The sequence below is a fragment of the Haliotis cracherodii genome, unplaced genomic scaffold, assembly GCF_022045235.1.
Source record: "Haliotis cracherodii isolate W230 unplaced genomic scaffold, xgHalCrac1.p SCAF_6, whole genome shotgun sequence".
NCBI classification, from domain to species: Eukaryota; Metazoa; Mollusca; class Gastropoda; order Lepetellida; family Haliotidae; genus Haliotis; species Haliotis cracherodii.
In genome coordinates this window covers 15,944,420-15,965,811 of record NW_027266319.1, presented here as the reverse complement: position 1 = coordinate 15,965,811, position 21,392 = coordinate 15,944,420, and the positions used below count along the sequence as shown (strand labels likewise).

Below are 21,392 nucleotides of genomic sequence, written 5' to 3'. Positions count from 1 at the left end.
CAGTGACTGAATGAGTGGTATTGGGTTTTGTTACATACTAGTGTGGAAGTTCAGCCCAAATAGAGCCTGCCACAGGTTGCTGTGAAGAGTTGCATCCCTTGGGAATGCCAGAAACCTATTGTTGTGGGTTGGAATCATCAAAACATCTTAAACCAGCAACACTTTGGAATACTGTTAAAAAGGTGTTAGACCCAACTCACTCACACACTCCAAAGAGAGGCAGGAATGTTGAATAGATCTCCCACATTGGTAAAATCCACAGGCACAGTACTCCATACCACAATCTAATCTGAGCTTGACAACTTTGTGTGATGTAAGTCATAATTTAAGCTTGAAAATGAAATATTTGTCGAATTGGGGTACCAACAGTGTGCTTACACAAGAAAAATGAAAAATATTTGGGATTCAAACTTACAAACCATCAAAACCCTGGCAGCCAAGGGACATAACTCCACCAAGTTGCAATGTCTTATATCAATCACTCACTCACTCACCCTCCCACCCTAACACCTACCCATCCATCCACCCATCCACCCAGATCCCAACCCCCCAATCACTTAAACCAAAGTCACAATATCTTTTCAAGGTACAAGTCCACCTATGAGCCATACAAGTACCTGCTGTCTACCCATGCTGACACGTTCACCAACAAGTTCACGAGTCGAGACCACTCGCTGCGGGAGTATGTACGGGAGATCGAGAAGCTGAAGAGGATGGCGTCCGAGGTGGGATCCCTCCCAGTCCGCATCCCCATGCACTTCTTCCTCCTAGATTGCAACCACATCAACCGGGTAAGCAGGCGCAGGTAGCAGCAATGGTCAAGGTTACAGGAACTCTATTGTATAGGGCTAGCACGAGTCCAAATTTACTACCCGGGTACTCACCACCCTATTACCCGACCCTACCCAATGTCAGATTAAGGAACATGTTTAGCATAGCCCGGGCAAAACGTATTTCGATACATGTATTAAACAATCTGGTCATTCATACACTGAAGTTGAATTAAGTTTTATCTTTATTCATCCACATGAAAAATCAGAAGGAATGGGTGCATAGTCAGAAAGAAATGCGAACATTAGTGACTTTAATGTAACCCTAGAGTTCTAGATAATTTTTGTCATTAAACAATATATCACGTGACTAACCATGGGTCTGGGTAGTCCTGTGGGTACCCGGGTCCTAGTCAGTACCTACCGGACCCGGGTACCCGAGTTACCTGTCCCAGCCCTGACTATTGTACCATGAGGACATGAACCTTTTATGGGTAACAACTTCTTACTGTTGGTAAGAGTCGAACCATTGATGTTGTTGGTGGTGGTGGTCAAATGCCCTGACACCCTGCAACATTACCACTATCAATAGTCATGACACACGCTTGAAATAATGCCAATGTGGCTTTAACTTTAAATTTACTCACTCACTCATTGCATATATTTCAGTGGCTGATTGACCGTGCTCGCTCTTTGATAGACATCATGGTGACTAAAATAATCACAACCAGTCTGAACTTCAACCGTGGAATCTGTAAACAATACGACCAGATCGTCAAAAAAAGCGCTCAGCAGGCCACCAACACAGAGGAACTGGTCAGACTCATAGACTATGTGGAGAACCTCAAAGTTGGGGAGCTTTTAGAGCTAAAGGTGGGTCTCTCTTACAGAAGAACTGGTCAGACTCACAGACTATGTGGAGAACCTCAAAGTTGGGGAACTTTTAGAGATTAAGGTGGGTCTCTCTCACAGAAGAACTGGTCAGACTCATAGACTATGTGGAGAACCTCAAAGTTGGGGAACTTTTAGAGCTAAAGGTGGGTCTCTCTCACAGAAGAACTGGTCAGACTTATAGACTATATGGAGAACCTCAAAGTTGGGGAACTTTTAGAACTAAAGCTGGGTCTCTCTCACTGAAGAGCTGGTCAGACTCATAGACTATGTGGAGAACCTCAAAGTTGGGGAACTTTTAGAGCTAAAGGTGGGTCTATCTCACAGAAGAGCTGGTCAGACTCATAGACTATGTGGAGAACCTCAAAGTTGGGGAACTTTTAGAGCTAAAGGTGGGTCTCTCTCACAGAAGAGCTGGTCAGACTCATAGACTATGTGGAGAACCTCAAAGTTGGGGAACTTTTAGAGCTAAAGGTGGGTCTCTCTCAAAGGAGAACTGGTCAGACTCACAGACTAAGTGGAGAACCTCAAAGTTGGGGAACTTTTAGAGCTAAAGGTGAGTCTCTCTCACAGAAGAACAGTCAGACTCACAGACTATGTGGAGGACCTCAAAGTTGGCGAACTCTTAGATCTAAAGGTGGGTCTCTCTCACAGGAGAACTGGTCAGACTCATAGACTATGTGGAGAACCCTAAAGTTGGGGAACTTTTAGAGCTAAAGGTGGGTCTCTCTCACAGAAGAACAGTCAGACTCACAGACTATGTGGAGAACCTCAAAGTTGGGGAACTTTTAGAGCTAAAGGTGGGTCTCTCTCACAGAAGAACTGGTCAGACCCATAGGCTATGTAGGGAAGCGTATTGGGAAAATGTTTACGTTTACAGAAGTTGCCAAAGTATTGGGGAAACTGTTAGAAGTTTATGAAACATCACACAATTCTTCAGTGATGTATTTTTCGTTTTCAGGACAAACTTGAGGTGGCTGCTGGTAACCTGATGTTCCTGATGGACTATGGGGTACTCCCCTCCAATGATGTCATCATCAACAACAACACCTTCACCTGGCCTGACAGAATCATGCCCATTGTGAGAAACACGTAAGAAACTGCAGTCAGTACGGCCACTTAATTTCCTACCCAACAAAACACACCCACCCACCCAAAACCTCAAAGACACACCCAACCACCCATATACCCGACAACACTCACCCAACAATCCAATAACACATACACCCAGCCAACAACACAATAACAACACACTTCCACCCCCATCTACCCAACAACACTTGACCACCCATCCAACATCACACCCACCCATCCAACAACACACCCACTTACCCAACACACACACACACACCCAACAACCCCCCCCCCCCCCTCCCAACAACAACTCATCCAACAAAACACACACATACCCAACACACACCCACACACCCAACAACACACACCCAACAACACACACCCCACCCACCCAACAACAACTCATCCAACAACACACATACATACCCAACACACACCCACACACCCAACAACACAAACCCCCCACCCACCCAACAACAACTCATCCAACAACACACCCACCCAACAACACACCAAACAACCCACCCACCCACCCAACAACACACCCACCCACCCAACAACACACCCAACCACCAACACAATAAACGACACCCAAGAGACACACCCACTCACCCACCCACCTGCCTTTGTGTCTCTGTCAGGGAGAACAAGCTACAGAGGGAGCATGACATGGCAGTGTCCAAACTGAGGGACAAGAAGAAGAAGTTTGCCATGGAGTTGGCAGAGGCGGGCCGCAAGGTGGGAGCTTTCTCCTCCCGAGACCGGATGTCCGAGGCAAAGCAGTACATGGCGGAGCTGGACGAGATCACCATCCGACTGGAGACTTTCAAACAGACGGTAGGATGACATGTGACTGTTGAGGCTAGTCAGTTGATGATGTGTTTCATCACTGTCAGATGGCTGATCTGGATGGAGCAGTAGTGTATGCATTGGTGGTCAGTGAATAACTCGTGGTAAAAGAGTTGTGTTGATCACACATGAGATTTTGTGTTCTTCATAAAGAGTAGGGAGACATGCAACTTTCAAGGCTGGTCAAGTATTGCCTGTGTATCAGTGTATCTCACACTCAAAGAGTTGAGTCCCTCACACACATATTGCTCTTCATGGGTTCCAGTGAATCCACCTGACTGATTCTAGACCTGTCAGTGTGAGTGAGTTGGGTTTAACGCCGCTTTTAACAGTATTCCAGTTATATCGCGGCGTGTCAGCTGAATGTGGGAGGAAAGCCCGAAGTGATGCAGGTCTCAGACGTTTACCACTTCGGTGAATCCTACGAGCACGGGTATGGTGCTGACAAACCTAGAAACATAATTGGGGTGAACCGGAATTCGAACCCACAATCATATGTTTCTGGCGTGTCCAAGGGCCGCAACTCTGCACAGCGAATCGCGGCGCCTTAGACGACTGGGCCACCCGTGCCCCCAGACCTGTCAGTACTATACCATGGTCATTTGTTTCAAGTGACTATATCAACTTTCAGGCCACATTAATACTACTGAAATGCAGCGTTAAACCCAACTCACTCTAATGTCACCTGGGTATCATTCCTGATCACTCGGTACCATGCCCATTTGTTTCACCATGGTAACTGCCCCAGTGGCCATTCATGCTGTGATATACCGTATTCGATGTTGTAAGCGCCCCGCTCTAATAAGCGCCCATGGCGATATTTGCTAATATATTTGCTAGTGAACAATCCCAATTAACACCCCTTCCTATTGATCAATGTTATAATAAGACATATTATAATATGCACTCGTGTGTTATATGCACCCTTAATGTATGGGCGGGCAATTAAATTCTGGAAAAATATGTCTATCGTATATAAACATTTCAGGCTGTCAGCATAAACCACAACATTTATCTTTTAACTCTGTTTTTTTTCACTAAAATAATATTCTAATAAGAGCCCCCATATGTCTAATTTTGAGAGCGCCCTGGGCGCTTATTACTTCGAATACGGTAACTAACATGCAGTTTTAAACCCAGCTCATTCACTTGGAAACTCTACTGCTGACCACAACACAGACATCATTAGCACAGACTCACTATGTCATTCGGGACCAACTTGTTATTCCGGGACAAGCCGAATAGCGACTTGTGCCCCTCTTGTGGCCATAAGAATAAAAAATTATTTCTCAGGGACTTTTTTACCAAAATGCTTGAATCATATGCAAATTGGTATGATTGGTTTGTTGTATTTTTGACATAACATTCATCGATAGGGGGTGAGTCTTCTTGCAAGTCACGGAAAGGGGCAAGTTGTTACGAATGTCACCATGTGTACGTACTTTCAGGTACACTGACAGTATGATTATTGCATTTCATAGCTTCCTCAGCATTCCACCAATCAGAACTAGGACTGTCATAACACCCAGACCTTCACCTAGATTCAGGACAGAGTGCTAGGTTCCTCTTGTTTCCAGAAGTGTTTCCCGATTGTTCATTGTGTACATTGTATTCAGAAACTCAGCATCAATCGGGAAGAAGTGATGCTGGGGTTTGAGCATCAGACGCCATATGATGAGATCCTGGAGATCGCCACGGCCAAGGAACCGTTTGACAAGCTGTGGTCGACTGCCGTCACATTCCATGGTGAACACGACAAGTGGATGAACGGACCGATACTGGAGGTCAATGCTGAGGTTGTGGAGGAAGAGGTATGGCCATTCAATGTTTTGGTTTGAAAACATGTGAAATTGTTGAATTACAGTTTGAACTTGAACTTTGAACTTGATGTTACCATATTGATACCTGATGTTACCATATTTATACTTGATGTTACTGTAGCAGGGTCTAAAGTCATCCCAGAGATGACATCCTTACCTTGTCAGCTAGCTAACGGGGTTAACCTCTTTGGTCATATGGACAAGGTGTCCGACCTCAGGTCGATGGTTTGAATCCCATCACAGGACTCAAAATTTTTATGGCCCCTACATTACCATATTGATACTTGATGTTACCATATTGATACTTGATGTTACCATATTGATACTTGATGTTACCATATTGATACTTGATGTTACCATATTGATACTTGATGTTACCATTTTGATACTTGATGTTACCATATTGATACTTGATGTTACCATTTTGATACTTGATGTTACCATATTGATACTTGATGTTACCATATTGATACTTGATGTTACCATATTGATACTTGATGTTACCATTTTGATACTTGATGTTACCATATTAATACTTGATGTTACCATATTGATACTTGATGTTACCATATTGATACTTGATGAGACAGTAAGAATATCCTTTGGGTGATCAATAAGTTAAATAGAAGAACAATTCTCGCATTTTGATGAATCTAGTAGTTGTTACAGATCAAAATTCATCACCATATATAGCAGAAGGAACAAACTATTTTAAAAAATTCACCTTTCAAATTCTGCATAAGGCATAAAATCATGTCAAGAATGCATACATGACCGCCCTTGCATCTTATGTGTAGGTTCAGAACCTGTGGCGAACTGCCTACAAGTTGACCAAGACGTTCTCCAGCCCCGAGTACCGCAGCTCTCTCAAGGCAGCAGCCACCATCAAGGCCAAGCTGGAGAAGTTCAAGATCAACATGCCTCTCATCAATGCTCTGTGTAACCCAGGCATCAAGGAGAGGCACTGGGGCATGATGAACGAGAAGGTGACGGATGTTAAGGAAACAACCATTTACTATCACTTCTTCAATATAACATGCATTTTATTGGTCTCTGGAAGAATAAGCCAAAATATTTATTTTTTAGGACATCAAGCATGACCAGTGGACAGTTATTGTTTTGTAGTAATAACTGTGGCAGAATATAATTGTCCAATATTTTCGGGAACAGATCGTCGGATCATGGGTTTTCGGACATCATACATTTTGGGGCAGCCATGTATATCACGATAACTCACACTTTAACGGAGGGTTAAGCATCACACTGACATAGTAAATACTCACATGATGGCTTGTTTTTAAGAGGAAGTTGTATTTTATAAGTGAATGATATGTTTTATAGTTGTCCATGTGATTAGAGAGAAAACTGCCACTGTTCCCTAAGTGTCCGAAAACCCATAACACGGGATATACGTTCGTGTTGCAGGTGGGGTTCAACATGACCCCGAATGAGCAGACGCCGCTCCTGGAGGTGTTGCAGATGGGGCTGGAGAAGTACCTGGATGAGCTGATGGACATCAGTTCCCAGGCCAGCAAGGAGTTCGCACTGGAGAAGGTGGGTGGCTGGATGTCCCTCTCATGCTGGAGTAGGGGAGTAAATGTTATTTCGTAAAAATATTCAGGCTTATCAAGGCAGCCCTGAAATAACCGACTTTGATCCATCAAATCAGTGGTATATAACTTTGTTAGTGATCTGCAACATTGAGGTATGGTGGATGACACTCAAAAGGCACATTGTCGCCAACTAATAGTCATAGACAGCTCATATGACAAGCATGATTTATGAAAGATCGTAACACAGCTCGTTAAAACATGACTTGTTTATTCAAGAACCAGATGCAAACAGCTGTTTCTACCACCTCCGTTACATTCTCACAACCCTACCAGATATCCTAGCAACAAGTACCAACATTCGATCAATTACCATTACCAACCAGGTACTTGGCAATATTAGAATTTCCTGACACTGACAGTGTTGACATTCAATATCACTTTCAGTATATATACACAATGGCACTAATCTCCCCACTTATCACTTGTGGCCCAATCTCATAAAAATCAGATCTTAGTTTTTGCTGCCGCTAAACAATGATCTGAGGACATCCCATTACGGGTCCCCTCAGAATGACCTTTCGCGAACTTTGACCGATCAATGAAATGACTGACACGAAATCGACATTAGCCAATCAGAATGCAGCTTTCACAACGATAGTTTCAAACTGGCGACTACGCTTCGAAACAGATTTTGACGTATTCTCGATTAAAAAAATTAAAACTGTTAAAAAGAACATTCTGGAATAACTTACAGATGGCCTAGATTGTATGGATATAATCATAAAATCCGTAACTGTCGTTTGGAATACCCTCTGTTAAATATTTCGAGGTTGCATGATTAGAAAACACATTCCATCTGTCACTTTCATGATCTGGTAAGCGATGCTCTGATTGGTTGGATGAAAGGTCATTCTGACGTGACCCATAATGGGATGTCCTCAGATCTTTGTTCAGCGATAGCGAGAACTAAGATCTGATTTTAATGAGATTGCTTGTGGCCATAAGGTCATAAGTCATTTAAGGCTTTCAAGTTCAAAGGCTTGAAGTGGCATTAAACTAAAATGATTCACTCCTACACTGTCTGACATTGTCACTAGGCTCTGTCCAAGATGAAGATGGAGTGGGAGGCTGTCCACTTCAACTTTGTGGCGTACAAGGACTCCGGTATTAGCATTCTGTCTGCCTTCGATGAGATCCAGGTGCTTCTGGATGATCACATCGTCAAGACAACCACCATGAAGGGATCACCGTTCATTGGTCCATTCGAGTCGGAGGTCAATGAGTGGGATCACAAACTGGTAGGCAGATATATTATATATCAAGCTTTCAGATATATCATGTCTTACACAGTATGCATCGGTTAAATGTTAAAGTGGTTTGGTTTTAGGGTGTGTAAAAAAAAGATGATTGCACTAGCTTGAAGCTGTCATAACATTTATCTTACAACTCGTTGTTTCGAAACATATCTGAATTGCTTTTGCTTGATAGATACATTTTGAAACAAAGTGTAAGATAAATGGTGTCTTAAAGTCACTCGTGTAGTAATCTCTATATTTCAAAGTAGAAAGATATTCAGTATGTAAAATATTTGGGAATGTTAAACAAGGTGAGTGAGTGAGTGAGTGAGTGAGTGAGTGGGTGGGTAAGTGAGTGAGGTTTTACGCCATTTTTAGCAATATTCAAGTAATATCATGAGGGCAACACCAGAAATGGGCTTGAACCCGGGTCTTCTGCGTGATGATCAAATGCTTTAACCACTAGGCTACCACCACCCCTGAAGAAGAAGATAAAATAGATATTTTAGTGTATCACTGAGGTTTTAATAGCTGCCATGGCTCATACTTTTAACTTTTCATTAACATTATGAAAATTAAAGCAATGATCGTAAAAGAGATTTCAATTTTTACTACTTACATGCTGACTGATCGGCAGACATATCATCGTTCAAACTGTAATGTGTAAGTTTATTCCGTACAGGGAAGAAAACCTTATCACAGAATTGTTTTAGTGTTGTATGGCATTGTAGATGGTATTTGTATCGCATAAGGAATATCTCTTTGGGATTAGTATGTAACAGGGAGCCAGATTATACAAATCAGGCATGTCAAGTTGGATTCTCGGTGTCATTTCAGCATCGGATGCGAGACATATTGGATTCGTGGCTGAAGGTGCAGTCAGCATGGCTGTACTTGGAACCAATATTTGGCTCTCAGGACATCAGGAACCAGATCCCCGTGGAGGGCAAGATGTTCGAGGAGGTGGACAGCCATTGGTAGGTGGCAGGGGTAAAGATGGAGGGTAGGCTAAACATGGGCTTTAGTTCCAAGGTCAGATGTGTTCCTGTAGAGGACTCTGCAGCAAGGATCGGTGAATGTTTTGATGTTTTTTTCTGTTTGTGGTGTTGTAGACTTTCCTGCATATGTTCCCATTGTCGTAAGCAGAAGAATCCTCTACACATGTGTTGTTTCTTGAAGACTGTGTCATCAATGTAGATAAATCACTATCTCAAACACTGGTTCCTCTTGACCTTATCAGTCATCATTGCATATACAGAGTGATACTATGAATGAGTGAGTGAGCGAGCAAGCGAGCAAGGAACGAACGAACGAACGAACGAACGATTGAATGAATTATAAACACATATGGAACTACATTAATCCATGTCCCAACAGGCGTACCATCATGGAGAATGCGATAAAAAACACACAGGCGCTGGTGGTCGTGTCCCAGGACCAGATGCTGGAGAAGCTGCAGCACTCGGAGGTGAGTCGACCATGCCCCAACTCTTACACTACACAGTCATCCTGTCTCTGAAACTAACAGTTGTTACTGTGTACAACAGTTATTGTCATTGTGTACAACAGTGTTTGTTTTTGTGTGCATTACAAACAGTGACACTTATATTGCTACCAATTTGGATTCTTTTATCTCAAATAGTAGGGCTGGGACGGGTAACTCAGGTACTTGGGTTGGGTGGGTCCTCAGTAGGTACCGGGTACCCACAGGACTATGTCAGTTGATGGTAAGTCATATGATATATTGTTTAATAACAATAATGTCGCTAATATCCCCATTTCTTTCTGATGAAGCACACATTCTTTTTGACCTGTGTTTGAGTAAAGATAAAGCTTTAGTAAATTCAGTGTATGCATGATCTGATCGTTTGATACATGTATCTAAACAGTTTTTGCCAGGGCTGCGGTAAAACAATTCCCAATCCGACATTTTGTTCCCAACTCTCGAGACCTGCAGTGTGTAGCCAGGTTGGGGGTCAGGTACACAGGTAGTAAATTTGGACATGTCCCAGCCCTAGACAAATAGAAACTCAGGCCTGATATAGAAGGATTTGGTTCTGTTTTAATCTCCAAGAAAAAAAAAACATTCAGTGAATGCACAGTTAATATAAGTGAAAGTTTTCTCTTTCCATAAATTATTTAAAATTCATTGGGATAATTGCTTTGAAGTTTCTTTTTAATAATAATAGCCTGATGAGATTAGTTTTGAATAGTTTGAAAATGTTTTAATATATTTCATTTCTGTGGTAAGTGAAAGTTTTCTATTTCCATAAATTATTTAAAATTTATTTTGGGATAATTGCTTTGAAGTTTCTTTTTTAATAATAATAGCCTGATGAGTTTAGTTTTGAATAGTTTGAAAATGTTTTAATATATTTCATTTCTGTGGTAAGTGAAAGTTTTCTCTTTCCATAAATTATTTAAAATTCATTTTGGGATAATTGCTTTGAAGTTTCTTTTTAATAGTAATAGCCTGATGAGTTTAGTTTTGAATAGTTTGAAAATGTTTTGTGAAGATGTTTAGTGCCGTGATACAAACAGGCATTCTGCGATGGTGAAGGAGGGGAAATGTTGATGTAAAATGGATGATGACACTGTAGTGGCATACTCTCTTCATTGATTCCATGTTCCGTGTTTTCCAGTCCATGCTTGATGACATCCAGAAAGGCCTCAATGACTACTTAGAGAAGAAGAGGCTGTTCTTCCCAAGGTAGGACCGCCTCTGTGGTCTAATGGTAGAGCGTCTGCCCGGAGAGTGGAAAGTCCGGGGTTCGATCCCCAGCCGTGTCATACCGAAAGACGTTAAAAGATGGTACTTGTTGCTACCCTGTCTGGCGCTCGGCATTAAGGGACTAAAACAAGGACTGGTTGGCTTGGAGTCAGTATGCTGTGTCTGAGTGGGGTATTCATGTTAGACTGCGGCTTGGTGTCTCAGTGTGCTAGCACTATAAATCGGTATCAGTCCGGACTGGTACAAGCAACCACACACACACACATACACGTGCATGCAAGTCGCTATATAAGTGCAATAATCTTGGACGCAACGTTAAACCCCATTTCACCCCACCTCTTCCCAAGGTAGACACTGACCTGCAGACCATCAAATGATTGTTTAAGACAGGTTCTCATACTGGTGTTGTGGTAGTCTGCTATCTGACTCGCAAGAAACTGGAGTTAGTTTAGATTTGCTTGATTCAACCCAGTTCAGATATGTGAGGGAGCTGTTGGAAGATACTGCAAATGATTCAGATTTTTTAAGGGGTCTTAATAATTACAAAAAAGGCACTAAAGCTATAATAAATTAACTACAAGCACTCAAATTCACATCATTAAATGACCCCATCAAGATCTGGATTAGATTTAGTCAGAAATACATGCTTGTCGTTAGAGGCGATTAACGGGATTGGGGGGTCTTAATTGCATTCATTTTTTCCAATTATTTAGATTGGTGCTTATGGTGTCAGTTACTGGTCCAGACTTGATTATTTACAGACCACCGTCATATAGCTGGAATATTTTTGAGTGTGGCAATGAACAAAAAAGAAAGAAAGAAAGAAGAATTGTTCTGCTTGTTGTCTTGTCTTGATGACATTATGAAAATACAGTCAAGCATGACAGTTATTCAACAATGAACAGGATGCTATTACATATTCATGGCGTGTGACATTTACATTCTTGATGCTGTTCAGAGATTGCCATTGTCAGTGTTGAGGACAGACTTGTGAATCACACCAGTCAACAACTTCCAACACACTTTTGCCTTCAACATTTTGTGGAAAAATTATTTATAAAAATAAATGCCGTCTGACAGACGTTTTTTGAATAAATGGATGAAAATCTAATTAAAACTAGGATCTCAACATATGTTATGCTGTTGGTATTAGTTCAGTGAAAACCCTGGCCTCTATGTGTCTCTCTATGTATACATTATAACAAAGTCGTATTCCTGATGGTTCAAGGTTCTTCTTCCTGTCCAACGATGAGCTCCTGGAAATCTTGTCTGAGACCAAAGACCCTCTTCGTGTCCAGCCTCATCTCAAGAAGTGCTTTGAGGGAATCGCTCAGCTGACCTTCAACCTGGAGAAGGTCATTGTTGCCATGGAGTCTGCTGAGAAGGAGAAAGTGGACTTCCCTCGTAGGATCATCCCTGCTGACGCAAACGGTCTGGTGGAGCGATGGCTACTACAGGTTGGCAGATTGTCTCCCCTTCTCCTGTTGTGCTTAAATTCTTTCTTGGTCACAGTTGCGATGAATCTTGTCATTTTGGGACAGCCCAAATGGTGACTTGCGCCATCTTTGTTTTTATTTCTGTGACTTTGTTCTCTCTGCATTCAAGAGGGCATACCAAAATAAATAGTCAGTCAGTTAAACTTTCCAAATTGCTTCAGTGTAATGCAGATATGTTATTATGAATTATGGTGGAGGAGAAGTTGATGTCTTCACTGCAGGTGGAACAGGTGGCCATGTCATCTACAGTGTTATAATTCACTGTGCAGAGTCACCACCCATAAGTGTGCCAAAAATCTATAATTGTGATTTCAAATATGGAATTCTGTTTTTTGGTTGGAAAAGACCATACTAAGTTTGTGTGTTTCATCAAGGTATTAAAATTGTAGAACCTGCATCACTTTAGGTTTTTGTCACACATCAAGCAACCATGCTTTAATATAACTGTTTGAAATGTTAAACTCACTCACTCACTCACTCACTCACTCACTCACTCACTCACTCACTCACTCTTCTTCACGTCCAAACAGGTGGAGGAGGTGATGAAACTCAGTCTGGAGGAGGAGATGACTAAAGCTGTTCAGTCCTACCAAAACACCCCTAGGAAGGAATGGGTTCTCCAGTATCCTGGACAGATTGTATTGGCTGCTGGACAGGTCCATTGGACTGCAGAGGTGACTAAGGTGAGTCAAAGTCTTCCACAGTTCTTGGCTTACAAAATATGAGTGAATAATGTAATGAAAACCAAGATTTAAAAAAATAGCAACAAATCTCTTTCCATACTCATAAAAGATCTCTGCCGAAAACAGAGTCGCTTCCAACTATATCATGAGCATGTGTTGATGAATCACTATCAAATAGTGATGACACCAGGTGTTCACGAAAAGGTGAGCATATCCTGCCCCACTGGTGGCACCCTTCACAAACACATGCAAAGGCAAGTCAGTTGTTCATGGGAACATGTGGTACAAGTTAGGGAATTGCATCGGACATCATTATCGTCACTGATGCGTCAAATTTAGGGATGTCCTCCACATGTCTATTATAAAATGTTTTGAAACTTTTACTGAGGCCTTGATTGTTGTGACCTTTAAACAACTTCTGAGCAAGAGTCGTATGCTCTTTGAAATCTTGGTAGAAACAGCATGCTCGGTTATACCTCAAAAGTTTTGAAATTTAGACTCCAGTTGCTGAAGAAGCTGGAATACTGTTCGACATGAAGGGAAAGTTGACCATTGGAAAGTTGAAGTCATCCCTCTTGTCATACAGTCTTGTGGAGAGTGTTTTGTCACCCTGAATTTTTATGCATATGTAGCAGGGCGTGGAGTCATCCCACAGATGACATCCTTACCTTGTCAGCTTGCTGACGGGGTTAACCTCTTTGGTCATGTGGACAAGTGTCCGACCTCTGATCAGAAGGTCCGTGGTTCGAATCCCATCACGGGACTCGGAAATTTTATGGCCGCTACACATATATCGAGATTTGAAACAGATGAGGCAGTCTCACTGGTCTCCTTTATTTCTAGTTCAGGTGGGTAAATCAGTGGAAGGGAATTGGCTATTTGATGGTTATTGAACGACATCAGATCATTGATATACCTGAAGCTCAATTTAAACTTCTTGGCCAAATTACCTTGTTTTGACTTTGCCAATCGAAGAAGAAACGTTGATGTATCCATATGCTTAAAGAAACAGATTGTTTTAACCAGTAGGAGACTGCTATGTGTGACATGTAACATTCTTCGTCCAGGCTATCCAGGACAACCACCTCAAGGAGTACCTGGCCAAGAGTAATAAGCAGGTGGATGAGATCGTACAGATGGTTCGGGGTAAACTCTCAAAGATGGCCCGCATCACGCTGGGAGCTCTCATCGTAATTGATGTGCATGGTATGTAAATTACTTCTCAACAACAGTGGATAATATATTGACTGCGCATTGAGAGATTTCTAAGACAAAATTGTTATGGATGAGCAACTTCTTTATTACAATTGGGCGACGTTTCGGTGTAGATTCTCATCATTTGCTTGATAATGGTGTTGGAATCTACACCGAAACGTCGCCCAATTGTAATAAAGAAGTTGCTCATCCATAACAATTTTGTCTTAGTTACCATTCCAACTTCTAAATGCCACTCAAAGAAGTTATTGAGAGATTTATAAAAACTTGTTTACTGATGTGCTACTCTGAAAAAAAGAAAAGTGAAAAGAGAAATAAATTTTTCAATAGTTTCTGATTCCACCAACTGCAAACTTACATGTTCACCTCAAAATATAGTGCCACAACATATCCAACTGTAAGACGGGGGAGCTTCATAGCATTGCAAGTGTAGTATCAGATTCTATAACCTTTTGAACAAAAGAGGAAATTTATTTACTTTTTCCCAACCTACTCATCAGGATTTTTCAAACATTGGCAAAGCAAGAAATATAACGTCTTGTCTTTGTTTGTCTCAGACTTCATTTAATGAAGGGTGGTGTGGTATCCTAGTGGGTAAAGTGTTTGTGAAATGTTCCAAAGGCCTGTGTTCCACTCCTAGACTGAAACAGTCTGTGATGTCACTTGCTGGTGTTGCCCAGTAGGATACATCTTCTCGAGGCAAGGGAGTTAACTGACGATAAGCCCAGTTTCCGCCCTTGCCAAATTAGGCTGGAATTATTAGTTACATTTTGGCTGGACTAACGAGTCTGTGCATTGTCCAATTAAAATCTCTTAACAAAATCGACATCCGTTTCCTAAAATGATGCGATTTGATGCACTTTGTGAGGTAAGACCAATTTTATTACAGTATAGACCTTGATTATTGATCAGATTGTCTTGACTGGGTGCCGCCATTTTGATTTTGCTTGAAACAAATGGAAGTCATATGCGAGATGGAATCTGATTGGTTAATAGGAAGGTGATATAAAGGATATCACTCAAAATCTCCACTGGTGGCGCTACGATTGAGCCCACTCATTCCATCCTTGTTTCCATCCTTGTTCAGCAAGGGTGGAAACTGGACTTTTACAGTCAATTAACTCCCTTGCCTCGGGAAGATGATTATATTATATTATTGTTTGTTTGTTAACTCATCTAATTAAAAATATTTTAAAATATTGAAGCACGAGACACTGTTGCCAAACTGTACGAGATCGACACCCAGAGTCACCACGACTTCTCGTGGATCAGCCAGTTACGCTACTACTATGAGGATCGGGTTGCCATGGTGAGGATGATCACAACCTCTGTGGCCTATGCCTACGAGTACCTGGGTAACTCTGGCCGCCTCGTCATCACGCCCCTCACCGATAGGTGCTACAGGTAGGACAATACGTTTTTCTACTTATCCCAAAAATAAATTGATAACTAACTAATTCTTCACAAAACTGTTAATATGTTTCATATGTATTGAATCCTCTCCTTTTAATTCCATTGGCTTCATCATTATCTTGTTATCTTTGTACATTTATCCCACCTTGTGTTCTGTAAACGTTAACTATATATGTAAGCAAGGATTATATCCTACCTAAATATTATCCCAAGGGAAGTACTCTAGACTATCGTATCTATAGGATTGAATACACATGAGTATAGTATCTATTGGGTTAAGCACACTGGTATGGGTTCAAATTCACTAGGGAGAATCATCCTGACATTAGAGAATTTCATCCTGAAAGATAGGGAAGGATAATATTCACTCTAAAAAATACACATACTAAGCATTCACCTGATGAAGTAGCTCTGAGACGTTGTGACAAAGAGTAAAAGAAGTTGCTATGCATAAAAAGAATCATGTTTTCATATAAGGAAGACTGAGTCGTGCAAAGGGAATTAATAAATCTAAAGGAATTGCTAGCATACAGTATTGGGATGGGGCCTATGGCTGTGTAGCGGCCACAAAATGTCCAAGTCCCGTGATGGGATTCGAACCACGGCATTCGGATCAGAGGCCGGAGGCCTTGTCCACATGACCAAAGAGGTCATCTGTGGGATGACTCCACGCCCTGCTACATACTCCCCCGTCAACAGAAGACACGTCCCAGGCTGCATAGTAGGGTACTGAGGCTTATTTTGCTGAAATTTAATATGAACGTGCTCAGCCGAACGTTGGGCGCCAATGTAGCGGTCATAAAGTTTCCAAGTCCCGTGATGGGATTCGAACCACAGACCTTCTGATCAGAGGCAGGACGCCTTGTCCACATGACCAAAGAGGTTAACCCCGTCAGCAAGCTGACAAGGTAAGGATGTCATCTGTGGGATGACTCCACGCCCTGCTACAGCTGCATAACAAGTTCATGAGGTTAACCATAATTCTACCACTGAATTTGGAAGTTACATGATTGAGAATGGTCAATCAGCAGTATCAAATGAAAACAGATAAACCTACTGGATTTCAATGTGTAGCTAGATTGCCAGTAGATTTTACTGTGCAAAATTTAACTTTTGAAACTTCAAACTTGTTAAGTCTACAGGTAACCTAGCTCTACATCGAAAATACATATGTTTATCTCCTAATTCTACCATGAATTTGGAAATTACTCGATTCTGATTGGTCAATCAGAGGCTATTAAATCACAATAAGACCCGTGAATATCCGGGGTGGAATAGGTCTTCAGCAACCCATGCTCACCTAAATTGCTTTTAACACTGGAAGTGATTTGTCATTGAGGACACATTGTAATAATGGCTGTGACAGCCTGACACAGGTGTCTGTTCGTGTGGTGTCACCCTGGGCAAGTGACTTAGTTCAGTGTGCCTCTGTTCACTCAGCAGGGAATGGGTACCCGATATGTGAGGTGGATGAAAAAAACCTTTTAGCGCCCGTAGGCAGCTTGGGTTGTATACTCCCCAGGGAGTTGAGAATGATAACTGGAATGCAAACAGAACCACTGGTTGGGGAACAGATAAAACCCCATCTGAGCAGATACTAGTGACCGTGAAGATCTTGGGTAGAATATGTCTTCAGCAACCCATGCTTGCCATAAAAGGCGACTATGCTTGTCGTAAGAGGCGACTAACGGGATCGGGTGGTCATTTGCGCTGACTTGGTTGATGCATGTCATTGATCCCAATTGTGTGGATCGATCCTCATGATATCAATCACTGGATTGTCTGGTCCTGACTCGATTATTTACAGACCGCCGTCATATAGCTGGAATATTGCTAAGTGCGACATTAAACAACAAACCAACCAACCAACAGATACTAGTACCTGGATACATGCTGTATATGAGTGAGTGAGTGAGTATGGTTTTACGCCGCTTTTAGCAATATTCCAGCAATATCACGGTGGGGGACACCAGAAATTGGCTTCACACATTTTACCCATGTCGGGTATCGAACCCGGGTCGAGCGAACGCTTTAACTACTAGGCTACCCGACTGCCCCTGCTGTATGTGAATGTATGACACAATGATAATAATAATGATGATGTTGTTCTCCAGGACCCTGATGGGGGCACTGCTGCTGAACCTGGGGGGTGCCCCTGAAGGCCCTGCTGGGACAGGGAAGACCGAGACCTCAAAAGACCTTGCAAAGGCCGTCGCTAAACAGGTAACTATAAGTATCTGTTTCAGTCAATAGTTCGACCCGTGAAGATCCGGGGTAGAATAGGTCTTCAACAACCCATGCTTGCCGTAACATGTGACTATGCTTGTTGTAAGAGGCGACTAATAGGATCGGGTGGTCAGGCTCGTTGACTTGGTTGATGCATGTAATCGTATCTCAATTGCGTACATCGATGCTCATGATATCAATCACTGGATTGTCTGGAGCAGGCTCGATTATTTACAGACCATCATCATATAGTTGGAATATTGCTGAGTGGCGTTAAACAACAAACAAACAGTAAACAATTCTCTTTTCTTAATATTATGGGGTATGGATTAAGTCTTTTTAAGCCTGTATTTACATTATTGAGGTTTATATACTCCTTAGGCAGAATGAAATATGCTTATCACTTTCGACAATCATGTTCTATCAAGTTGCCTGATCAGAAATCGTTGTGAACAATCCATTTCTCTCTGAAGATTGAACAAAAAAAAATCAGACATTTGACTCCAATTCGATACCTCTCTGAATGAAGATCTGAGGACACCGCATAGGGAGGTTGCATCAGCTGAACTTTCTAATCAGCCAATCAGCATTGAGGTTCTTATTTCTCAGGGGCGATCGGGTAGCCTAGTGGTTAAAGCGTTCGCTCGTCACGCCGAAGACCCGGGTTTGATTCCCGACATGGGTACAATGTGTGAAGCCCATTTCTGGTGTCCCCCACCGTGATATTGCTGGAATATTGCTAAAAGCGGCGTAAAACCATACTCACTCACTCTTATTTCTCAGTATGGGAGAACAAAGCATTCTGATTTTGCTTAAAGTAATGTCATTTAAAGTAATTTAATCGGAAGAATCGTAGGGCAAATCAATGAAGCCTTGTGATTATATGGCTGTGCATATTTTATAAATCCTTCTGTATGTGAGCACCATGTAATCTATGTTTAAAAGGATGTACTATAAGGAACGTTCTTGTTCTGTTACACTCGATCTTTTTTTGACGAGATCTAAACATTTCTGAATTGAGGTGGGAGAAAAATTAATCCAAATCATTTTAGAAAGCAGACATCTGATTGGGCAGACAATGTTCGTTCAGGGTTCATCTTTGGTAGAGGTGTCGTCAGGTATGGGAGTGTCTGATTTTTATAAGGCTGCTCTGCAGACACACTGGAGTGGTGTGAGTGCACATCTATGTCCTGTCTTCTCCAGTGCGTGGTGTTCAACTGTTCCGATGGCCTGGACTACAAGGCTATGGGCAAGTTCTTCAAGGGTCTGGCACAGTCAGGAGCATGGGCCTGTTTTGATGAATTCAACAGAATTGAACTGGAGGTAAATCTACCGATCAAAGCACCCATAAAATCTCACTCAACTGCATTACAGTACAATTGCATTGATTACTGTGATTGAGCAAAGGTTTTATTTTTTACAATCTAAACCCTGCTCAAAGCATGTGACAATGTTCGAAGGACACAATGATTGATTACAGTTTGTATGTCTGGGTCCCTAGAAGGATTAAGATTTATGTTAAAAAAGGGCTCATTAGTCAAGAGAATTGTTTAGCCTGACGTCAAGCTAGTGGTTGCAGCACACTCCCTGTTATGGATGAAGATCTGTTGTACTCTATCAGGGTGTCTCGGCAAAGCCACACTTTTTTATTTACTTTACGGAATTCCCAGCTGTAGGGCTGGGACTAGTCCTGCACCATGACTGTGGAATATATATATTTCATTAAAAATAATAATCTAGAAATGCATACAAAAGCAAGTCTAGCCAGCTCAAGCTAGCTCTATTTTTTTTCATTTTTAGAGTCAAGAAGGATATTATGTAATATAAGATTTCAGAGACTAAATGTTAGTCTAGGCTGGGACAGGTAACTTGGGCACCCGGGTCGGGTGGGTAGGGCCCGGGTAGACACATGACTACCTGGACCTGTGGTTAGTCATGTGATATATTGTTTAATGACAAAAATTATCTAGAACTCTTTTGGTCACTAATGTTCAAATTTCTTTCTGACTATGCACCCATTCCTTCTGACTTTTCATTTGGTTGAATATAATAGAAGTTCGGTCAACTTCAGTGTTGGCATGACCAGATTGTTTAATACATGTATCTAAATACGTTTTGCCAGGGCATTTTGAGACATCTCCTGAGACCTATAGTGGGTACCCGGGTAGGGTCGGGTAATAGGGGGGTACCCATTCTTTAATAGACAAAGAAAAAAGATTTGTGGAAATTTAAAGGAGAAAACTAAATAAAGAAACTGCACTGTCCAGAAAATTAGTGGTCAGATTATGCTTTAATGTGATTCTTTGTCAATGTATCTACATTCTTATTTGCAGTTTGATATCACACATATATCCCATGAGGATATTCTACTGTTGGCAGTAATTAACGTGTCACTGGTGTACAGGTGCTGTCAGTGATTGCCCAGCAAGTACAGACGATCCAGCGTGCAATAGCAGAACAGAAGAAGATGTTTGTGTTTGAGGGAACAGAGATCTCCCTGGACCCGACATGCACCATCTTCATCACAATGAACCCAGGGTATGCGGGCAGAGCAGAGCTTCCAGATAACCTCAAGGTGAGTTCAGATGCTTCCAGATAACTTAAGGTGAGTTCAGGTGCCTCCTGATAACCTCAAGGTGAGTTCAGGTGCCTCCAGATAACCTCTAGGTGAGTTTACATGCTTCCTGATAACCTCAAGGTGAGTTCAGATGCTTAGAGATAACCTCAAGTTGAGTTTACATGCTTCCTGATAACCTCAAGGTGAGTTCAGGTGCTTCCTGATAGCCTCAAGGTGAGTTTACATGCTTCCTGATAACCTCAAGGTGAGTTCAGGTGCTTCCTGATAACCTCAAGGTAAGTTCAGATGCTTCCTGATAACCTCAAGGTGAGTTCAGGTGCTTCCTGATAACCTCAAGGTGAGTTTACATGCTTCCTGATAACCTCAAGGTGAGTTCAGGTGCTTCCTGATGACCTCAAGGTAAGTTCAGATGCTTCCTGATAACCTCAAGGTAAGTTCAGATGCTTCCTGATAACCTCAAGGTGAGTTTACATGCTTCCAGATAACCTCAAGGTGAGTTCAGATGCTTCCAGATAACCTAAGGTGAGTTCAGATGCTTCCAGATAACCTCAAGGTGAGTTCAGGTGCTTTCAGATAACCTCAAGGTGAATTCAGATGCTTCCAGATAACCTCAAGGTGAAGTTAAGATGCTTAGAGATAACCTCAAGGTGAGTTCAGATGCTTCCAGATAACCTCAAGGTGAGTTCAGATGCTCCCAGATAACCTCAAGGTGAGTTCAGATGCTCCCAGATAACCTCAAGGTGAGTTCAGATGCTCCCAGATAACCTCAAGGTGAATTCAGATGCTTCCAGATAACCT

General features: G+C 41.9%; 1 protein-coding gene across 1 annotated transcript in view; it reads left to right on the top strand.

The window, feature by feature from the left end:
- The window catches only part of LOC139446275 (dynein axonemal heavy chain 3-like), a 178,323-nt gene that overhangs the window by 54,479 nt on the left and 102,452 nt on the right, over positions 1-21,392 (top strand). The window contains exons 18-35 of the mRNA XM_071227629.1: positions 587-791; positions 1,440-1,643; positions 2,623-2,753; positions 3,377-3,572; positions 5,201-5,395; positions 6,202-6,390; positions 6,830-6,958; positions 8,055-8,255; positions 9,090-9,229; positions 9,630-9,720; positions 10,895-10,962; positions 12,212-12,440; positions 13,010-13,162; positions 14,230-14,368; positions 15,583-15,781; positions 17,905-18,013; positions 19,220-19,339; positions 20,421-20,591. Coding sequence (XP_071083730.1) covers positions 587-791; positions 1,440-1,643; positions 2,623-2,753; positions 3,377-3,572; positions 5,201-5,395; positions 6,202-6,390; positions 6,830-6,958; positions 8,055-8,255; positions 9,090-9,229; positions 9,630-9,720; positions 10,895-10,962; positions 12,212-12,440; positions 13,010-13,162; positions 14,230-14,368; positions 15,583-15,781; positions 17,905-18,013; positions 19,220-19,339; positions 20,421-20,591 — 2,869 coding nt within the window. The remainder of the gene's footprint in view (positions 1-586; positions 792-1,439; positions 1,644-2,622; positions 2,754-3,376; positions 3,573-5,200; positions 5,396-6,201; positions 6,391-6,829; positions 6,959-8,054; positions 8,256-9,089; positions 9,230-9,629; positions 9,721-10,894; positions 10,963-12,211; positions 12,441-13,009; positions 13,163-14,229; positions 14,369-15,582; positions 15,782-17,904; positions 18,014-19,219; positions 19,340-20,420; positions 20,592-21,392) is intronic.